This window comes from Salvia hispanica, chromosome 6, assembly GCF_023119035.1.
Source record: "Salvia hispanica cultivar TCC Black 2014 chromosome 6, UniMelb_Shisp_WGS_1.0, whole genome shotgun sequence".
NCBI lineage: Eukaryota > Viridiplantae > Streptophyta > Magnoliopsida > Lamiales > Lamiaceae > Salvia > Salvia hispanica.
In genome coordinates, this window is record NC_062970.1 from 11,276,460 (window position 1) to 11,297,858 (window position 21,399).

At 34.7% G+C, this 21,399-nt stretch overlaps 2 protein-coding genes across 3 annotated transcripts; both read left to right on the forward strand.

Annotated features, from left to right (window-relative positions):
- The first annotated feature begins 9,561 nt into the window (after positions 1-9,561).
- Positions 9,562-14,731, forward strand: LOC125197555 (bet1-like SNARE 1-1). Of its 2 annotated transcripts, none has more exons than XM_048096320.1 (6): positions 9,562-9,723; positions 9,997-10,081; positions 11,564-11,741; positions 13,886-13,942; positions 14,279-14,338; positions 14,459-14,731. In XM_048096320.1, the coding sequence occupies exons 2-6, from the start codon at positions 10,068-10,070 to the stop codon at positions 14,546-14,548; spliced, it is 399 nt and encodes a 132-aa protein (XP_047952277.1). In that variant the 5' UTR covers positions 9,562-9,723; positions 9,997-10,067; the 3' UTR covers positions 14,549-14,731. The 2 variants fall into 2 exon arrangements, with proteins under 2 accessions (XP_047952277.1, XP_047952278.1); XM_048096321.1 differs by having other exon boundaries at positions 9,565-9,723; positions 11,594-11,741.
- A 5,277-nt stretch (positions 14,732-20,008) lies between these two features.
- On the forward strand, positions 20,009-20,887 carry LOC125196287 (36.4 kDa proline-rich protein-like). The gene has a single exon (XM_048094740.1). The coding sequence runs from the start codon at positions 20,072-20,074 to the stop codon at positions 20,708-20,710; it is 639 nt and encodes a 212-aa protein (XP_047950697.1). The 5' UTR covers positions 20,009-20,071; the 3' UTR covers positions 20,711-20,887.
- Positions 20,888-21,399: the final 512 nt, after the last annotated feature.

The following is a 21,399-nucleotide window of genomic DNA, read 5'->3' on the forward strand; positions in this document are numbered from 1 at the left end:
GAGTAAATCATGGCCAACACTTTGTAGATATTACTTCCTTCATCCGCCATTGAAAGTTACACTTTGACATGACAGGGTTTTAAGAAACATAAATTTTAGGTTTTTGGATTTTTATATTTTGGATTGGAAAATTAAATTGAAACAAAAATAGGTGAAGAAATAAAACTAGAACACAAGAAAAAAGCAAGAGATTGAGAACATTGCTCCTAATATGCTCCAGATGTAAATCAAGGACCAATAAATCTATGGATTAAAGATCAATCTAATGAAAGTAGAAATAATCTCGTTCGTTCTACTCACACTGAATATGTTCGTAGGTATTTGAATTTAACCTTGCTGAACACTAAGATCAGATTCATACTCACCGGATTATCACTGTTATAGACGCATAGTATGCTCTAATCCAACTTCTAATTTCCAACGTACATGAATTCATCTACAAAATCAATTGAATATTCCTACAAATGCATAGTAAAAATTCAACGATTATTGCAGTGACATGTAAATCAATTTACGGTTGCGCGTAACTCCACTCGAGTCGAGTGATTCTGGACATAATTCCACTCGGTCGAGTGGAACTTTCCGTCTTGGAAGTTTTTGGTCTCTTAGACTCACTCTGGTCGAGTCGAGTATAGGCACAAGTCCACTCGGTCGAGTCAAACATTCTGTCTTGGCAGTTTTTGATCTCCTAGGCTAGCTCTGGTCGAGTCAAGTATAGACACAAGTCCACTCTGGTCGAGTCAAGTATAAAAATGCTTCCAAACTTCATCCTTGACTCCCGACTTTATTCCAACTTCATTCCATGCCTCGTTCATGCCCTAAAATGGAAATATTGTTTAAATTTGAGTCCCAATATGCGTAGTACCACAAGTTTGACGAGATACAAGATGGATTTGAATCACACATCAAGGTCCATTACAAAAATAATACTTCATCCGTCCCACAAGAATATTGGTTCTTTCTTTTTTAGTCCGTCACATAAGAATATGCACTTTCTAATTTTGGAAAGTTTTTTCTCTCTAATGAGGTAGAAACCCATTCTCCACTAACTATACTTTAATTACCTTTTCTATCTACCTCTCTCTTGCTTTACTAATTTTATAATAAAACCCGTGCCGAACCCAAAGTAGAAAAGTAAACTAGTAATAAGTAATGGCAGATGAAGGGAGTATATTGTATTTTAGTTTTAGAAAATCGAGTATGGATTAAACTGACATCCCTAAATAGACTGTATTACTATATTTTTATTACAAACCTTATTTGTTGTGAATTGATGAACTTTATGTCGTATATCCACATTTAAATTTTAACCCATTACTATTGTTGGGATTGGTGGTGCACATCCGAACCCCGCATTAGTATGATATTGTCCCTCCGTATTAGTATGATATTGTCTGCTTTGGGCAAAGCCCTCGCGATTTTGTTCTTGAGGTACTTCCCAAAATGCCTCATACTAATGGAGTTGGGGTATTCCATATATATGCTTGCAACTCTTGTTCATTCTCCAATGTGGGATATTGTTTGCCCCCACAATTCTCCCTCGAATCTAAACCACCGAATAGATCGTTAAAATGAAATGGTAGTCGCCAACTTGAATAAAACAATGCATTTGTATAATATACTCTAGCTATATGTTGCTCTTTTATGAGGTGAATTCACATGGAACCAAAATTGCTCTACCATTTGGAGTCAGGGACCCATATATAGATGACTTAAAATGTGAATGAGTTGAATTGATTGTGAGTTATTTTAATTTCTATTTAATAAAAGTTTGTTTACTAAAATTTACTTCTGGCCACATATATTAAGAAATACTCCATAAAGAAAAGTTGGTTAAAAAAGTTAATGGAATGTGTGATCCATTTTTATTATATTAGTTTTATAATAAAATGTGAGTAGAGTGAGTTAGTGGAATATGAGACCTATATACCATTTATGATAAAAATGAAGCGTGACAATTAAATTGCGACAGACCAAAATAGAAAAGAGTGACAATTAAGTTGGGACGGAGGGAGTATTATCAATGTTGATCTTTCAACTTAACTCGGCTTATTGGTATCAAGTTTGTTAAACGATTTACCTTATACTCCCTCCATCTGCCGTTAGGAGTCTCATTTCTTGGCGGCACGGATTTTAAGAAATGTTAAGAAAAGTGAGTGGAAAAAAGTTAGTGGAAAGTTTTAAATGAAATGTGAGTGGAATGAGTTAGTGGAAAGTGAGATCCTATAACCATTTATGGTAAAAGTGAATCAGGACTCCTATTCGCGGACGGACTAAAATGAAATAACGGGACTCTTATTCACGGACAGAGAAAGTAAAAAGTAAAATTATCCATTAATATGTTACGTATAATATATATATATATTCTTATATTTAAATTTAATTAGTGAATAAATATATAAATTATCGGGGAATGAAATTTATCTACTATTAGAAAATAATTATTTTTTTGCAAATATGTATTAATAGTGTTTAAGAATAATATACTACCTCCGTTTTCTAAAATAAATCGTTTGAAAATGCACGAGTTTTAATGCACAGGTGGTAAAGTAAGAGAGATGAATATCCCCAACAGTAGAGCCGAAAATAGGATATCCGTCCCTCGTGTGTAGATATATACTCCCTCCGTCCCAAGGTAGTTGAGTTTCATTTTTGTACGTGTTTTAGAAAAATAATTATCGAATAGTTTAAGTGGAGATAGAGTAATGTTAGAGAGAATAAAGTAGTACTTTAGGGCATTAGCAATTATGGCCTCCTATCTTCAGAGCCATCTCAGGGCTTATCTCAATTTTCTTCTGCTACGTCAGCAGGGCCATCTCAGAGCCTATCACTGTGCAATGAGTCTATCCTAGAGTCCATCTCATTTTCACATCATCACTATTTTATTTTATTTTTAATATCAATGTCTAAATATTTTAAATTAAAATATACATTATAAATTAATTTTTCGTTGTATTACAATATTGTAAAAAAGAATACAACGAGAAGCAAATTTCAATAAAATTAAAAAAATAAAATAAAGCATCCTACATTATAAAAAAAACAAGAGAGAAGTAAAATTGAGATTGAGATTGGAGAGGAATGAATTGATGGAGAATGAGGTATATATAGTGGATAAAAGATGAATTAAATTTTTTTAGAAAAAAAGGGAAGATCGGTTGGCCGATCTATCGGCCTTGGGGTGGAGGCGGAAGGGAGTGACCATCAGCTCCCTCTCCACAATGAGAGCCGATGGGGGGAACGATCGCTCGGCCCTTGCGATCGACCCCCAATGCTCTTACTCAACTTTATTGTCTCTTACTACCCTCTCTCTCAACTCTAACTACTTAAATTATTTTTCTATAACACGTGCAAAAAGGAGATGACTAATTTACCTTGAGACAGAGAGAATATTTGTTTTCAATTCATCTTATATACTCCTTCTGTTTCCCTGAAAATATAAATTCTTTCCCTGAAAATATAAATTCTTTCCTTTTTAATCTGTTTCTTAAAAATAGAAACTCTCCATTTTAGGAAATGGACTCCACAATCTACTAATAATAATTCCACTACTTTTTCTCTTCCTCTCTCTTATATCCATTTTTAAACTTTCTCTCTTTTACTTTACTAATTTTGCATTAAAACCTGTGTCGTTTTCAAAAAAAAGGAAAAAGTAAAATTTTAGACTAAAGTCCAATTTTGGTCCCTTATATTTGCCCTATAATTCTTTTTGGTCACATACATTAAGTTTGTGACCTTTTGGCCCCTAACATATTGTTTTGGTACATTTTTTTCCCAAACAAGGTCACAAACTTAATGTATGGGATCCGAAAAGAATTTGATGAAAAATGTACGAGACCAAAATTGGACTTTAGTCCTAGATTATAATTAAGTTATTAAATTGATCAAACATTTTGATTGTTAATTTTAACAGAAAATGGTTATTTTGAACTAAAACAATATGTTTGGGACAAAAGTTCATAAATTTAATGTATGAGATTAAAAAAAAAAATTAGAACAAATATAAGGGACCAAAATTGGACTTTAGTCAAAATTTTATATTCCCGTGGTTCAACTTTTTAGTCTTTCAACTGAGATGACTATGGTTCAAACTCCAAATGAGAACATATGTTTACTTTTTAATCCATTATTCATTTTATCAATTTCTTCTTATTATCTAGAAGATATATCCAAATATTTATAACTTTATCTATATTACTTTTATATTTTTAATTATAATCAATTTTATTGTTATTTTATGTTTTATTTATTTTAAGAAGCTTAATTATTTACACAATTTATGTATAAAATTTACAATAATTTTGTATTTCTGTTTAAATTAAGGTGTATGTTTCTCTCACTTATTATGTCTTTTACATAAACTCATTAATGAATTCAAACATGACTTGTTTAAATTGTAATATGTTTAAGAGTAAAAGTCAATGGTCCTGATTCCTGAACATATGGTTATTTTACGTATTTGGTCCTAACTCCTAAACATTATCTTTTGAATTTTGTGGTCCTAAACATATGAAAATTTGATCATTTTGGCCCTCCGTCAACATTTCCGTTAAAAACTAACAGTCAACGGATTTAATTCCGATTTTGACCAAATTTAAGTTTTAATTATGTTTTTTTTATTCCTTAATTAAAAATCCTAACTATTATTGAAAATATTCTTCTAAATATAATTCGAAATTACAATTAGGATTCTTATTTTTCACATCGTGATCTTCTTCTTCCTTCTCTTCGCGACCAGGAGCAAGAAATGGGGGCTTCTGGAAAATGGGTCAAAGCTTTGATATGGATATTAAGAAACAAGATAAAGATGACAATGTAAGCTCCAAATTTCAGTTTATAATATTAAAAATTCGATCTTTTCACGTTTCTATATGCATTCCCTGCTCAATTTATGGTCCCATTTTTCATTTTGTTTAGATTTGTAACTTGTTTATCTATCTAATTGTGTGAGTGTTGCAGTTCTTTAATTTATCTAAAAAAGATGAAATCTTTTGCAATCTTGAAAAAAACGGGAAAAGATTAGTGGAAAAAGCAAAAAATGGAAGATCTGAAAAGGTGTGAAAAGGCCCGATGGAATGAATGCTGGTCCGGATTACTCCTCCGAGTCCTCATCATTCACCGCCGCTGTCGCCGCCGTGGTCAGAGCGCCGCCGAAAGACTTCCGCGCCGTGCGCCAAGAATGGGCTGCCATCAGAATCCAAACCGCTTTCAGAGGATTCCATTTTCATCAGCTTATTCATTTTATTATTTCCACATTCTGAATCCACCAATTGCTACATATGATGGATGACTGTCTTGTAAGTCGGTATCGCGACTCTAGTAGACGGATAATTATTTACAAAAGAACATACAATACATGAACAAACTCCGTCAGAGATTCTACTGTTGGTTTAGAGTATCCTTAACCCTGGCTCGGATCCAGGTCTCAAGTTCCCTCCACGTTATCATTCCCTTAATTTTCTAGACCAGACCACAATTACTATAACCCTGCAGGCCCCATTCAGACCCCAACTATTAAATTGCATTATTAACAATTACAAGTTATTCAAAATAGAAAGTGTTGAACAATTAAAATACGAAAAATTCATTGTTCAGTCGAAAATAAAAGATTACAAACCTAGAAATAAAAAATTACTAAATCCTACAAAATAAAAATTACAAACTCTAGAAATTAAAAATTACAAATCCTAGAAAATAAAACTTACAAGTGCTAAAGTGAGAAATTGGTGGAAAAATATTGAACAAATGGTATATTAATAGGCAAAAATTCGAAATTAAAAAAGAATTGAGGGGTTTGGGTCCGGCCCGAACCCCATAACCCTAGGCCGGGCCGCAACCAAGCGCGTCCCGGGAGCCTCCAACGCCGGGTCGAGACGCAACTGGGCGCGGCCACAAGACTCTCCCCCATCCTTAGGCGCGGCCTGAGCAGCAACTCCCTCCCCTCCAACGATGCAGGTTGCGGGCCGAGACCCATGTGCAGTCCGGCCCGCGGCGTTAATAATGCTCTTTTGGAACCAAATCAATACAAGGAGTACAATATAAGACTAAGTTCAACTTCAAACATTGACTTGATATGCTTGGAAGATCTTGTCGATGACGAAGACCTATGTTAGAGTTTCACAAGAAACGAACAATAAAATTTAAAATATTATTCATTCCGTTCGCGATTAAGAGTCTCATTTCTCCATTTTGACTCGTTAGCAAACATAAGTCCTTGTTCATTTTTACTTGAAATGGTAATATGTCTCATATTTGACTCACTCATTTCATTATATTTCATTTAAAATTAATATAAACAAGTGAAACTCATATTATACTCACCTTTTTAACTCACTTTTCTCAGTACTATCTCTTAAAATCTGTGCAAGAAAAAAATTATTCTTAATGGGAAATGAAGGAAGCAGACATAGGCGGATCTAGTAGGGGAGGAGGACAAGGGGCATTTGCTCCTCCTCAATATATTTCATGTAGTACTATTTTGTTATATTCCATCGGTCCCAACTAAGTTTAATCGTATTCCTTTTTGGGATGTCTCAACTAAGTTGAGTCATTTCCTTTTTTGACTAAAAACAAATCATCAAATCACTCTTATTTTATTCTATCACCTATTTTACTTTCTAATATCTTTCCTACTTTATCCTTCTCTTTTACTTTTCAACACAATTTCATAATCTTCGTGCCCAAAAGTTTTGACTCAACTTAGTTGGGATGAAGGGAGTATAATTATTTAAAAATTTTGAATTCCTTTATAAATGTCCCACCTCAAACTTTTAAAATTTCTTCTTATATATTTTTTTGCCCCCATTGAATTGAAATCCTAGCTCCATCCTTGGGAGCAGGGGCGGAGCTAGGAAGGGCGGAGGGGGTCGACCGCGACCCCACCAACGACGAAGGAGGACCAAGAAATTAATAGGAAATCCCATTCGTTTAGAATTTGAGGAAACATTTTTTTTGGTCTATGAACTTTGTCAAACTATCATTTTAGGTCCGTGAACTTTGAAAATATCATTTGAGGTCCGTCAACTATGAGTTAATACCAATCGAAGTAGTACTTTTTACTATTTCCAAGTTTTTTCGGACAAAAACCTTGAAGGGTGTATATTTTTACTAAACTTATCACATACTCATATTTTTTATAAATATCTTTACTATATAATTTTGACGAATTTTCTAAATATAGTTTGACCTTCAATATTACTCCCTCCGTCCCGCTTTAGGAGTCCCGGTTGAGTCGGACACATGTTTTAAGAGAGTGTTTGAGTGTGTAATAAATAAATGTTGTAGTGGATGTTGAAACTCACTTTTAATTGAGTGTGTAATAGTAAATGTTGTAGTGGATGTTGGGACCTACTCTTAACACTCTTTTACTTACTTTGTAGGCATTTTTATTAGTTTATCCCAACCGGGGCTCCTAAAGCGGGAGACCCGAAATTGATCAACCGGGACTCCTAAAACGGGACGGAGGGAATATCACTTAACTTTGTGACATGAAAGAAAAGTTTATTTTTCAACTTATTATAACTAAATAATTCTTCAAGTATCGTCTATTGGTTGCGACATTAACTTTTACGAGTATCCATACAAGAAAAGTTTATTCTTCAACTTTTTATAATTAAATAATTCTTCAAGTATCGTCTATTGATTGCGACATTAATTGTTACGTCTGTTGATTGCGACGTTAATGTGAGAGAGAATTTTTTCTAAAAAGAAAATGTGACATTTTTTATGAGACAAATTAAAAAGGAAAGTGTGACAATTATTATGAGATAGATAAAATAATATGTTAAAGATCAAAAATAACTTTAAGTCTTTGATTAAATATGGATTAGTATCCTAAATAGGTCAAAAATTAGTTAATTAGAATTGACTATTAGTTTTATAAAAGAGTCATCCAAAAAGGAATTTCCAGAATCATTTTCATTTCAATGAAATTCTAATATAAAAAAAGTAGTTTCTCTGTTGTATAGTAGTAGAGTCAATTTTTTATTTTAGACGTTCTTTGGTAGTAGAGTCATTTCTTTTTTTTAAATAAAAAGTAATACATTTCTTCCTTTTACTTTATTTTCTCTATTTTTTATCTCTCTTATTTTATTACTATCTTTTTTATTTAATACATTATACATTTTTTTATTAATCTTCATATTGTAAAGAAATGTCTCCATTATTATTATTATTATTATTATTATGGAATGAAGCAGAGAGTGTATGTTATACACTGAGATGGTGTTCGATTTGCAAGATAAAATAATACCAAGATACAATCTAGGATTGAGTTGTGAGATTATTTTAGTCATAGGGGATTAGTTATGACTAATTATCCCATGATTATTCATCTATGATTGAGTTGTAGGGTTGAATCTCATGAATCAAGCACACTACAAATTTAATCTGGATATAATCTTGCAAACCGAACACCCCCTGACTATACTGTATTTGTAAAATGACCATAATTTTAGAAAAAATGGACTACTCTTTTTTGATGTTCTCAAGAGTAAAGGCCAAAATTGGTCCTCAACATATGTCCATTTTACGTTTTTTATCCTAAACATTATCTTTTGGATTTTTTGGTCCTGCACACATGAAAATTTGATCATTTTGGTCCTCCGTCAACATTTCCGTTAAAAACTAACGGTCAACAGGTTTAATCCCGATTTTGACCAAATTAAACTTTTAATTCTGATTTTTTACTTCCTAATTAATTCCCCAATTATTTTTATAAATATTCCCCTTCAAATTTTTTACTGCCGATATTTTTATTTATATCTCTTCTTCCAATTAATCCCCAATTCACCTTGATGAGCATAACAAAAGTAATGAAAGTGATGTCAAAAAGTCTGTGAAAACCGAATGTGTTTGTGCATAAGTAAGACTATTAGTGATGGCGAGGTGTGGGTGAAGAGGAAAGGGAATAGAGGCCGTTCCAGATGTCGGTGAAGGCGCGGACGATACGATAATAAGGGGAATTGAGCTGCAGGAAGCAGTTGAGGAGGTGCTTGAGCTCATCTTTGTAGTAAATCTCCTTCTCCAAAATCATCTGCAGCATCGACTGCCGGAAATCCAGATACGGATCGTCTGACTCCTTCTCCACCGCCACGCGAGGAGACAGGAGCGGCGGTGGCTGGCGAGGGCTGATCCGGCGTGCTGGGACAGCAGCGACGGCGTGATACCGGCGGCGTGGAGTCGTGAGGAGGAAGACGACAAAGTTTGGGTTGCCGATTTGAGTTTCTCTTGGAGAATTTGTGAAGAGAGTATATTTTGGTATACATCATATAATTAGGAGAATATTTATAAAAATAATTAAGGAATTAATTAGGAAGTAAAAAATCAGAATTAAAAGTTTAATTTGGTCAAAATCGGGATTAAACCTGTTGACCGTTAGTTTTTAACGGAAATGTTGACGGAGAACCAAACTGATCAAATTTTCATATATACAGGACCAAAAAATCCAAAAGATAATATTTAGGAACAAAAACATAAAATTGACTTCGGTATCAATTTTGGGCTTTTACTCTTTTCTCAATTTAAAATAAAGTCACTCCAAACACATACTCTCTTCATCTCACACGTGTCTGTCTCTTTCCTTCACTCCAAAGTCCAAACACTTACCCCTTTCTCTACCTCTCGGCTGCTCCAACGTCCGGCGAAGCCTCCACTTATCGCCTCCAAATCCAGCCACACAATCATCCTGCTATCGCCCTTATTGAATAATCTCGATTTTTATTTGTGAGTATTAGCTCTTGTCATTGATTCTCTTTCCAACGTAGTCCAGTGATCTTGTCATTGTTTTTCTTTCAGATCTTTAATTTTTCAATCGGAAATTTTTATTCCCGTTTCTGACGCCTTCAGATTCTAAACGATAATTTAGCGGTTTAGCATTTTTATTATTTGGCGCTGCTGAACAACCTTTTTGTTAATTGATGTGAATTGATTTACTTTTTTTTTTTTTTTTTTTTTTTTTTTTTTTTTTTTTTTAATTTTATCTGAATTGATTCGTAGGAATACGTTTATATCCGCGGCGTGATCTCTGCTGGTGTTGGCGATCTCTGTACAGTCGCATCTCCTCAAGAATGAATCCTAGAAGGTTTTTGTTTCAATTATTATTGTTTCTTTGAATTTATCAATGTGTGCTGGCATTTAATGATTCCGGATTTGTGTTTGGCATGATTGATTGAATAATTAGTGTTATGAAATTGCAGAGTGCAGTCGGAAGTTAATATGTATTCATTTGTTTTGATCAATTTGTGATCATACATTCGTGAGTAGCAATTGGAACAAAAATATTAGGAATAGTTTCTTATAGATTCTGCAAACATGTATGTTTTGATCAAATTGTGGTCATACTATTCTACTACATCTTATGTTTGTGAACATTAGAGCATCCGCAGCGGTGCTCGTCCGTGCGTCCGTCCGTCCGTGCCGCTGGACAGAGCTCGTCCGTCCGCCGATGGAGCTCGTCCGTCCGTGCCAGCGGCACGGCGCTGCTCTTAGCTAAGAGCACGTCCGTGCCGCTGAGCAGCCATACGTGGCGTCTTCTTATTGGCCAACGGCATTAACGTTGGCAAATTCGATTTTTATTTTTTATTTTTTAAAAAATTCATAAATAATTCAAAATAATACCAAAAAATAAAAAAAAATATTTTTGGATTCCCAAAAAAATAGAGCCGTTTATAGACGTTTTTTTTTTATTTTTGTGAATTTTTTTTAATCCCAAAATCATCTATAAATACACACATTAATCATCCATTTTTAACATCAAATTATCTCTCATTCATACTTTTTCATACTTTTTAATTTTATGGATTTTAATTACGTAATTTTTAATTTTTAGGATTTTAGTTATGTATTTTTTAATTTTTAGGATTTGAATTATGTAATTTTTAATTATTTTATAATTTGTAATAGTACTCCGGATATTTTTAATGCATTTTAATATTGTGAAAATGTTTTTATATAAATTGAATAATAGAATGGTGGGACCCTTGAGCTTGTCCTTAGCTAAGAGCACGGATGTGGGTGTTGTGCTCTTAGCTAAGGACAAGCAGTAAAAGTAGGTCCGGGCCCACTTCCGTGCTCTTAGCTAAGAGCACGGATGGGGATGCTCTTAGGAAGAGTTTCTTAGAGATTCTACATTAGGAAAATCCCTTGTAAGCAGTCTAACACAAGTTTTTGGTAACTTTCTCACTCACTTAAAATATAGCAGTTCAATTTCTATCATCTTCAGTAAGAGGAGAATGCCGAGTAGAAGCTTTGTTTGAGATCATATGTTTGAACTGTAGTCACGGAACATATCATATTGACATAATTATCCATATTTTATTATAAAAACATTCATTAGCTTTATACCAGACAGAATTTTCGGGTAAAATACGTACTATTTTTTAAATTGTTTGTATCTTATCACATATGTAATGAAGGCTGATTATTGGATGAAATAATTTTATGAATATATGTTTTAACTCTATTTATTGTTGACAACATATATCTATATGCTGACAACATACACCGGAGCGATAAAATTATTATAAGAAACTTTTATCTTTTAAACCTATCTGAATATTAACAGTCCTGCGCTTTTGAACACCGTCGGGTTCAGGGATCGGAATGCTAGAGCTGCTCTTTTTGATGGAATTGAAGAAGGAGGTATAAGGGCATCATCATCTTACTCCTCTCATGAGATTGATGAGCAAGAGAATGATCAAGCCATGGAAGGGCTACAAGATCGAGTTATTATGCTGAAAAGGGTGAGTTTATACTTCCAGAGCATACTGTTGCTTCAATTGAATCACTCATTTCCTTAATAATACAATTGCCAGCATTCATCTGCTTTATGTCTTTCTATTCTTGATCTTGTTTAACTGCTGCTATTTGAGGAAATGGAGGAGTCTAATGACTACCAGATGAAGTTATTAATCCAGTAGCTTAAGAGCCTATTTCTTATTGAATCATGTCACCTTTTCTACCAAATTCTCCAGGAGATTTCATAACAATATAACAATCAAGTTTTCTAGTTTAGTAATTGTCTCGTAGAGAAATGAAGCAAGGAGAAGACTCAAGCATGATGTTTGGAGAAAAAGGAATAATTATTGAAGTGCAAATAGCATGTAAACACTCTCCCCCAAATGAGGCGTGGGGAGGGCATGGCGGGAGGCGCCCCACTATGGGAGTTGTGGCCTCACGCAGAAAATGAAGGGAATGATGATGTGGCGGGAAGTTGTGGCCTGACGCAAAAAAAAATGCGGGGAATGATGATGTTGTGGTAGGCGTGGGTAGTGAATGCTCTGATTCACGGTCTCCACCCCCATGCCCACGGCTTTCATATTGAATGCCTCCTCCAGCTTGATAGTAATATAACAACCATTTGTACATGTGAACCGTCAATGGACGCTTATTATCTAGTGTTGTCAAAAGCGCGCCCCAGGGCCATAGGGGCGCTCGAGTTGGCCGTAGGCTTGAAACACCCGATTGGATTGTCAAGTGTGGCATTCTCTTGCTCTACATTCTTCAACTTCATCTAACACATAACACATAGAGGTCTCTAGTTAAGCACTCTCGTCTTGTCAATGAGGGATCCCCACTCTGTTACACCTTTTTCCCCTTCCACATGAACTTTGTCAAACAATTTGCACCAATCTGCCTTTACTTCACCTAATTGGCTAGCCAAGAGACTCCTAGAATAACATTTATATTATTCAAGGGGAAAATACGCATCAAGTAATGTTAAAGTTGTTGGATCCCAACTGCAGTAGAATATCCAAACAAATTCAATCAGATGTAGCCATTGACACCACCTCAAGCTTAAGCATGCTAACTGCCGCATCTGTAGTAAAACATTGGCTAGAGCTACCATCCACAATGACCTTAACCTGCTTCTTCTCACTAGTGTACCCGATCATCGACAATTTGTCATGGTTTGGAGTCCATCTAAACAGCTTGTATAATAATAGTTGTCGCAAGGCCATTTGCTCGGCATTGTCTTCTACACTGTGCACAGGGGTGTCTTGGAAATCCTCCTCTACCTCCACTTATTATTATATCAGAACTTGTAGGGTTTCGAAGGACATCAATTCACTGAGCCAAATTTCAATGTATACTTAAAAGTAAGGACAAGGGTAATCGATTAACGCGAATCTGGATCAATGCCATGGCTTGATTGGACAGGGCAATAAGAGCAATTGCACACGTCGATCCATGGGCATGTTGTGGACAAAACAATTGCTCCCTCCGTCCCATTCAAGATGGCCACCATTCCTTTTTTGTTTGTCCCAATCAAGATGACCACTTTCCAATTTTGGAAATAACCTCCTCTCTCCTCTTTCCTTATAAAAATATTTAACTATCTTTTTCTACTCTACTTTATTTCACCTAACAACACTTCCTAAAATCCCGTGCCACTCAAGAATGTGGCCATCTTGAGTGGGACGGAGGAAGTACTTATCAGCATCGGAAATCGATGAAAGCACATCGCTTCCATCAAATGTTGGTAAGTCGGTTCTTCGTTTTAGGGATAGTTTGGCGGGAAGTTTGTTTCCCCCGGTTGCCACTTTTCGAGTTGAACTATGGGGAACTCAGAATCTCAGATCCTTGTTGTCACTTTTCAAGATTATCTCTAGGTCTTGCCTTTTTATCTCCTTTATATCACCTACATCATCACTTCCCCAATTAAAAGAGTTGTTTGAGACAATCCAAAAATAGCACGTAGATGCTGGTTTGTGTAAGCCATTGATGGTGCATATCGATGTTTCATTTGATACAAATCATGAGATTATCTTGATGATTAATTAATCAACTATCATGTACAAATATTAAAAAAATTGTATTATTCAGTTTTTGCTGAGCATTAGATTGCTTCATCAATGATGCAATAATATGATGCTTGTGTGAACAGTTGTCTGGTGATATACATGAGGAGGTTGATTCCCATAACCGCATGCTGGACAGAATGGTTTGTATATACTCTCTTTGTTCCATATTCCTGTTGGGCACATGTAATTACGTTTATGAGCCTATTTCTCTTAGGCATGGGTATTTAGGAGATTCGACTTATGGTGTAAAGGTGTGTACGTAATAAAGTTATTATTCAAAAGTTGTGTGAATAATAAAGGTGTGAATACAATGGTGTTCTAAATAAGCCAATATCTATTGATTATTTGATTGGTCCAAAAAGAAAAAGTTAGGTCCAGTATATATGGGATGAAGGGAGTAGTTAATTTGACATTCTGAATGTTCTTTGACAGCGCAACTGTTCTATTCCTTCTGATTTCCTATTTTTTGGATCTAGGGTAATGACATGGACACCTCAAGAGGAGTTTTATCTGGAACCATGGACAAATTCAAGATGGTAATTCTTCATCTCTATTACCATATCAATCATTTCCCCATGTATTCCTGGACTCTGAGTCCCAAATCGAAATTCTTACTTGACTCTGACTTGCTATTCTAAATTCTTACTTTGCCTCAGGTGTTTGAGGACAAATCAAGTAGAAGGATGTTTACACTAGTGGCATCTTTTGTGGCTGTTTTTCTCGTTGTATATTATCTTACTAGATAAGTGAGGTAATATTGGATAAATCCTTTGCAAAAGTGTGTGGTGAGTATACCAAATTGCAGGCACAGGTCAAATGTTGTATAAAACAAGTAATCTCTAGTTTGGAGTATTGGTGTCTTGCGTCGTGATATCAGGTGATTGACAATGAAGAAATACTACGAATAGCGTCTTTTGCTCTTTCTTTTCTTTACAATCCCAAAATCAAGACAGTGATGACGCACTCTCGCCAACTGTTTCAATGGTCTTGGTGTCGATTAATATGGCTGCTTTCAGGTGGAGCTTCTCTCTGTGTCGCTGCTGTAAAAATGTGTTGTGCAGCATAAGCATATCATATGCTCTAATAACACGGTAACCTAGGTCATATTTTTGCCTTCTCTTTGTGTAGTCTAAACTGTCCTTGCTGTGAAATGTGGTGTGCTACATATGCTTCGATATATCATATTTTTGGCAGGAGGAGATTCTTTGAGATATAATATGAATTGATAAAAATAATCCAATATTTACTTGGATGGAATGGTTCTTTTGAGCTCGTGTAATCTATAACTTTAAGGAGACTATGGTTTATGTTAAGCAATCTACAATTCATGTGATTCAACAGAAATTCCTTATCTAGTGTTTATCTTATCAACTGTTGAGACTGTTGTAAGCGTAGAAGTATAGGTAGTTGGCCATAAGATAGTTGTATCAAATTAAACCCGTATGATTCTACCTCCCATCTCATAAATTTAATCTACCCATTTCTATATTTTATTTATTTAACATTTGAATTCTTTGATTAGTGATAATAGAGAACCTAAGTCAAACATTTGTGATTGTCTAGATAGTGAAACCTATTGATTTATATTACTCCCTCCGTCTTAAGGTAGTTGGGGCTTTTCTTTTGTGCACATGATTTAAGAAATTTATTTGTTAAAAGTTAAAGTAGAGAGAGTAACGTAAGAGATGAAATAGAGAAAGCGAGAGTAAAGTAAGAGAGGAATAAAGTAAGATAGATGAAAAGAGAGTAAAGTAAGACATAGAATAAAGTTTTTACTAAAAAAAAAAAGAAATGACTCAATTATTTTGGGACAAAAAAAAGATACAATTCAACTATCTTGGAATGGAGGGAGTAATTAGGTTTAGGGTACCTTGTAAACTTATAAATTACGGAGGGAGTAATTAGGTTTAGGGTACCTTGTAAACTTATAAATTAATTATTGAATGATTTCGTGGTGTGCTATGGAATCAAAAGAGAAGTAATGCACTAGGCAAAGCGAATAAGATAATAATGTTGGAATATTTGAGACTAATTAGTGAGGATGTGTTAGATCATAAAATCTATTTGGAGTTATAACATACGATGCTTGAGAGTCATCAACAATACACATTATCCAAAATGATGTTTGAAATACATCATTAATTGTTTCAGTAAATCCAAAGTCACCGTAAGATATGAGAGTAGGCATTACCTGAATTAGAGTTAGTAAAATTAATATCCAAATATTTCCTCTTTTGCCCGTTTTGCTTTAAGTGAACAACCTAATGAAAAGAAGCAACACAAGAAACAAACAAGCGGTTTGAAAACAAGTTGGGGAGGGTAGAGTTTTGGATCCAACTATAATGGACTAATGAGAACTCACTCAATGGAAGTGTTTACCTATATGAAACTCAATGTATGCCTAGGAAAGTCGTTATACTCAGCTATGCACCTAGCTCGTTGATTAATCTCTAATATCGAGTCTCCTTCCAATACTTCCAAATTAACTCCCTAACTCCTATGACTCTAACCATCTTTCATGCACATGCTTTACTCGAATGCAAAATGACACGGAGTGTTGATTAACTAAAACACCCAATCAAGCATCTCTCGATTACAACAACTAGGCAAGGAAATCCAAATGGTAGCTAAGAATTTGAATTATAAAAGCACAATAAACAAAGTCATGAAAAGAGATTGCTAAACACAAAATCACAAGATTTATCCATACAATCAATTGCAATCTTCACCAAAACCCAAAACCTATCTAGCTACTAACGATCAAGACAAATACATAGAAGAAATCAAGACAAATACATGAATAACTAAGTTCCATAGTAGTGCAGTCATTTTACCAAATTCGGTGCATTACATAGTAGTGGAGTCATTTCCCTTTTTAGTAAAAGTCAACACATTTATTCTCACTTACTTTACTTTCTCTTACTCTATTCTCTCTTCATCTCTCTACCTTTTTCATTTTCTACTTTATTCTTCTTTTACTTAACTCACTTAACATATTTTTTTTCTTAACCCCCATGCCGAAAAAAAATGTTTTCACTACTATAGAACGGAGGGAATATTAAATACTCCCCCATGAGTGAATTGAATGGTGGAAAGCTTTGTCCTTCAATCTCTTGAGTGGATGTAGCTCCTTTGCCTCTCAATTTTCCTTTCTAAAGTGTAGAATTTAGTCCTAGAGTGTGTGTTAAGTCCATGTTCCTTTATACATGGAGTGAGAAAATGACCAAAAAGCGGCAACGGATACATCGCCTGACCGGGGAGTTCTCACTATCTCTCAAGGGTATGACAAAATGCACGATTCAACGTTTTCCAATTTATGAAACGCCTGACTCATGTATTCTCTCTATTTAAGCTCTGGCGTGTTTTCTCACCATTCTAGCGTGCGACTTGGGCATTTCCTTTGTTTCGCCTCCTTTAGTCTCATTTAAGCCCGTTCTCTCCCGTTTTAACTCCAAAACATCAACAAACTCGTTAAATCACCTGAATAGTGCATAAGTGGATGAAAACTTATATTCCCTCCTTCCCACAATAAGAGTCACATTTTGTCATTTTGGTATGTCCCTCAATAAGAGTAATATTTCATTTTTAGCATAAATGGTAAGTAAGGTCCCACTTTCCACTAACTCACTTTATTCACATTCTATTATAAAATCAATACTATAAAAAAGTGAATCTCATATTCTACTAACTTTTTCAACCCCCTATTCTTTGCATTTCTTAAAATCCGTGCCCATATCAAATGTGACTCCTATTATGGGACGGACATAGTACTTTATACCACAATTCACTTAATAATTCATGTTAAATACTCAATAAAACATCTTAAACTATGAGTTTATCAACTCCTCTTACAAATAAATAACTTTTTTTTTCTTATTCTCTTTCCATTTTCTTAATTGACATAAAATTTTGAATAGAGTTGTTTGATAAAATAAAAAACAAAATGTAGTTCAATATTTTAATAAAAAACAGAAGAGGTAAAATTTATTCCAAATATTGAAAATAGTCATCTTTATTAGATTAATTAATAAGAAAATGCAGTCATTTGAAATAAGACACGGAATGTATTATATATTTATGTTATAGATTTATCGGCAATATATGTAAATCACAGAATCTTGCCTACCAAATCAATCAAAATTAACATTCTCAAATTTGGAACAAGGAAGACAATCTACCCAAAAGAATCTTACAATATGAAAAGGATACGATAAGTGCACATATTTGTGTATGTCTAATAAGACGAGTGAAAAGTGAAGGTGTCTTATTTTTTTAACCAAAACTTGTTGAGTTACACCATGATAACAATACGATAACTGCAACTATTAAATATTATTTGTCTACCTTGTAATAACAACGATCGAAAACTCAGCATCTTTGAAGGTGACTTGTGAATTGATCCAAATATAAAAAAAATGATGGACCGCTAAAGACTAAAGCAGTGCCTATATAATATAAATATGGAGAGAAGGAAAACACAACTCATAATGTATCTACACTTCACGGACTTATATTGAACTTCGCAATCGCCCAATTTCACAACCTTCCAAAATCTTCATTTCAGTTTATGATATATCACTTTTCGACAATCTGTCTTTCATCAATATCGAACTTCCATTTCTTTCAAGAATTAATCATTCTTTGCCACGCTACAATCTTGAGATTTTCAATGCTCATCTTTTCCCATATTCCTTTTATGTTAATACTATTGATATACTAATATTTATGTTGAATCCAATAGCATTTCATCAATAATATAAACTAGTACCCATAAAAAAAAAGATTTTGTAGTTAGCTATGTCTTGTTCTAATTTTAAATTGGTCTCATTTGTCCACACGATATATAAATATATATTATATATATACACTAAAGTTAAAAATGTCCAATGTATTTATTCAAAATAATTTTTTATTCTACACATTAACACTAACCTCAAGTATATTAACTTTTGATCCTAAACAATTCTTCCGTCTTCCGTCTGAGGGACATTTTCCTTTTGCGCCCGTTTCATAAAAATAATATATTTAATTTATGAAAAGTTTCCCAAACTCATTACTTATATATGTCAATTTATTTATAACCTATATTACCAGGATTCACCATTAGCCACTAATAATAATATAAATTTCACTATCTACTAACACTACTTTAACTATCATTCTCCTCTTCTCTCTTACTTATTCAATCGTGCATTAATTACCGTGATATACCAAATGTCCCTAATTTTATGGGACAGAGGGAGTATAATTTAATCCATATTTTATGATTACGTAAAAATTAACCATCAACCACATTTTAAAACCCAAATTTAGTCTTGTATTTCTTCCGTCTTCCATTAAGAGTCCCAGTTTACCATTTCAGTCTGTCAACCATTAGGAGTCCCGGTTCATTTTACTATAAATGGTAGCTAGATCCCATATTCCACTAAATCATTCACTCACATTTTATTACTCCATCCGTCCCGCTTAAGATGACACGTTTTCCTTTTTAGTTTGTCCCAACTAAGATGACACGTTTCCTTTTTGGGAAATTTTCTCTCTCCAATTAATACACTCAACCACTTTTTCTCACTCCTATTAAAATATCCATCTTTCTTTATTTCTCTATTTTAATACTTACACCCACCTTTTCTCTTTCCAATTAAACACTTTAACTAATAACTCTTAAAATCTCGTGTCGGCTAAGCAATGTGTCATCTTAGCCGGGATAAAGGGAGTATAAAATTAGATCACACATTCCACTATCATTTTCCATCCACTTTATTTCATATTTCTTAAAACTCGCATCGAACTCAAATGGAACTCCTATAGATAGAGGGAGTACAATTAAACAAAATACCCATTTGGTATTACCCATTTTAAGTATATTAGCTTTTGATGCTAGAAAAAAAATGTTTTGATCCATATTTTACTCATCAATTAAGTTAGAAAGCGATTTGATTATTAGTTTTTTACTGGATCACTAAATATTGACCAAAACATATTAATTAAGACCTAAAATTAAACGCTTCATGATTAGGAACAATTTTTTTTTTTTTTTTTGCTAAATATATATATCAATGTTGGACTTTAGTAAATCATCGAATGCTTCATCAATTAAATACTATATAAAAAACTAGACATATTTACTTGAAAATTGCTGCATTAATTGGTGTACAGCATGACATTCACGGGTTGTCTCAAATTCAACTATAAAACATGGATGAAAGAAAACCCAAGTCTCAGACTCAAAACCTCACTTCCTACCCTTCTTGAACCCTAATTCAAGCATGGGTTCAAAAACCCTTGCAATGGTGTATGTTTGCATGTTATTCATGTTAATCTCATTACCACCAACCCACTCTTGCCCTCAACACTGCGGACCACCTTACCCGCCTTACGGCGGCCGCCCCTCTCTGCCCGGCCACCACCACCCCCATCCACCCTTCCCTCCCAAACACCACCCCCTCCCACCCTCCCCTCCCAAGCACCACCCTAGTCCCCCTCGGCCGCCCGCCATCGTGCCTCCAATAATCATGCCACCTCCGGTCATCACTCCACCAATCATAAACCCGCCTGGGATCATCCCGCCCATCATAAACCCTCCCGTAACAAAGCCCCCGCCTTCGTCCTCTTATCCTCCCTACACCCCTCCACCTCCGCGGGCTACGTGCCCTATAGACGCGCTGAAACTAGGGCTGTGCCTCGACGTACTGGGAGGGTTAGTCCACGTGGGAATCGGAAACCCGGCGGAGAACGTATGCTGCCCGGTGCTACAAGGGCTCCTTGAGTTGGAGGCTGCCGTTTGTTTGTGCACAACAATAAGGCTTAAGCTTCTCAACCTCAATATTTTCCTTCCTTTGGCGCTGCAGCTGCTGGCGACGTGTGGCCTCACGCCGCCACCGGGATTCATGTGCCCGCCGCTCTAAACTTTCTGCTCATGGAGATGGAGTAGATGTCGCAACACAGTTTGGGCTTTTGTAATACTTAATTTTCTGATTAATTTTCCTAAATGTTTTGTATTACTCCTACTACTTGTGTGTTTACTTGACTAAACGTTTGTCATCTCTGTCTTGTCATTAATAGCATTATTTCAATTTCTGTTATATTTGAAATTGCTTGGTAGTACTATTTACTTTTATCCCGAATGGCCAGCGATATGTGATGGATGAATATGAATAAAGTCGCATGCATACTACTCCCCCTGTTCCAATATAAATGGAGTATTTTTTTTTTTTATGGGACTTTATGTAGTGTTATTTTGTGAGTTTAGTGAAGAGAATGAAGAAAGGGAAAAAATAGAGAGAGTGATGTTTTCATATTTAGAATTGTACTCCCTCCGTTCAGTAATGGAGACAAAACTTTTCGACACGGAGATTAAGAAAAAATTGTGTTAGGTGAGTTAAGTAAAAAGAGAATAAAGTGAAAAATGAAAAGGTAGAGAGATGAAGATAGAAAAAAGTAAGAGAGAGTAAAGTAGGTGTGGAAAAATGTGTTGACTTTTACTAGAAAGGGAAATAACTCTATTACTATGGAACGGACGGAAATGGAAAAACGCCCCTATTACTATGGAACGGGGGGAGTATCATTTAGTGTGGGATATTCCAAAAAAGAAAAT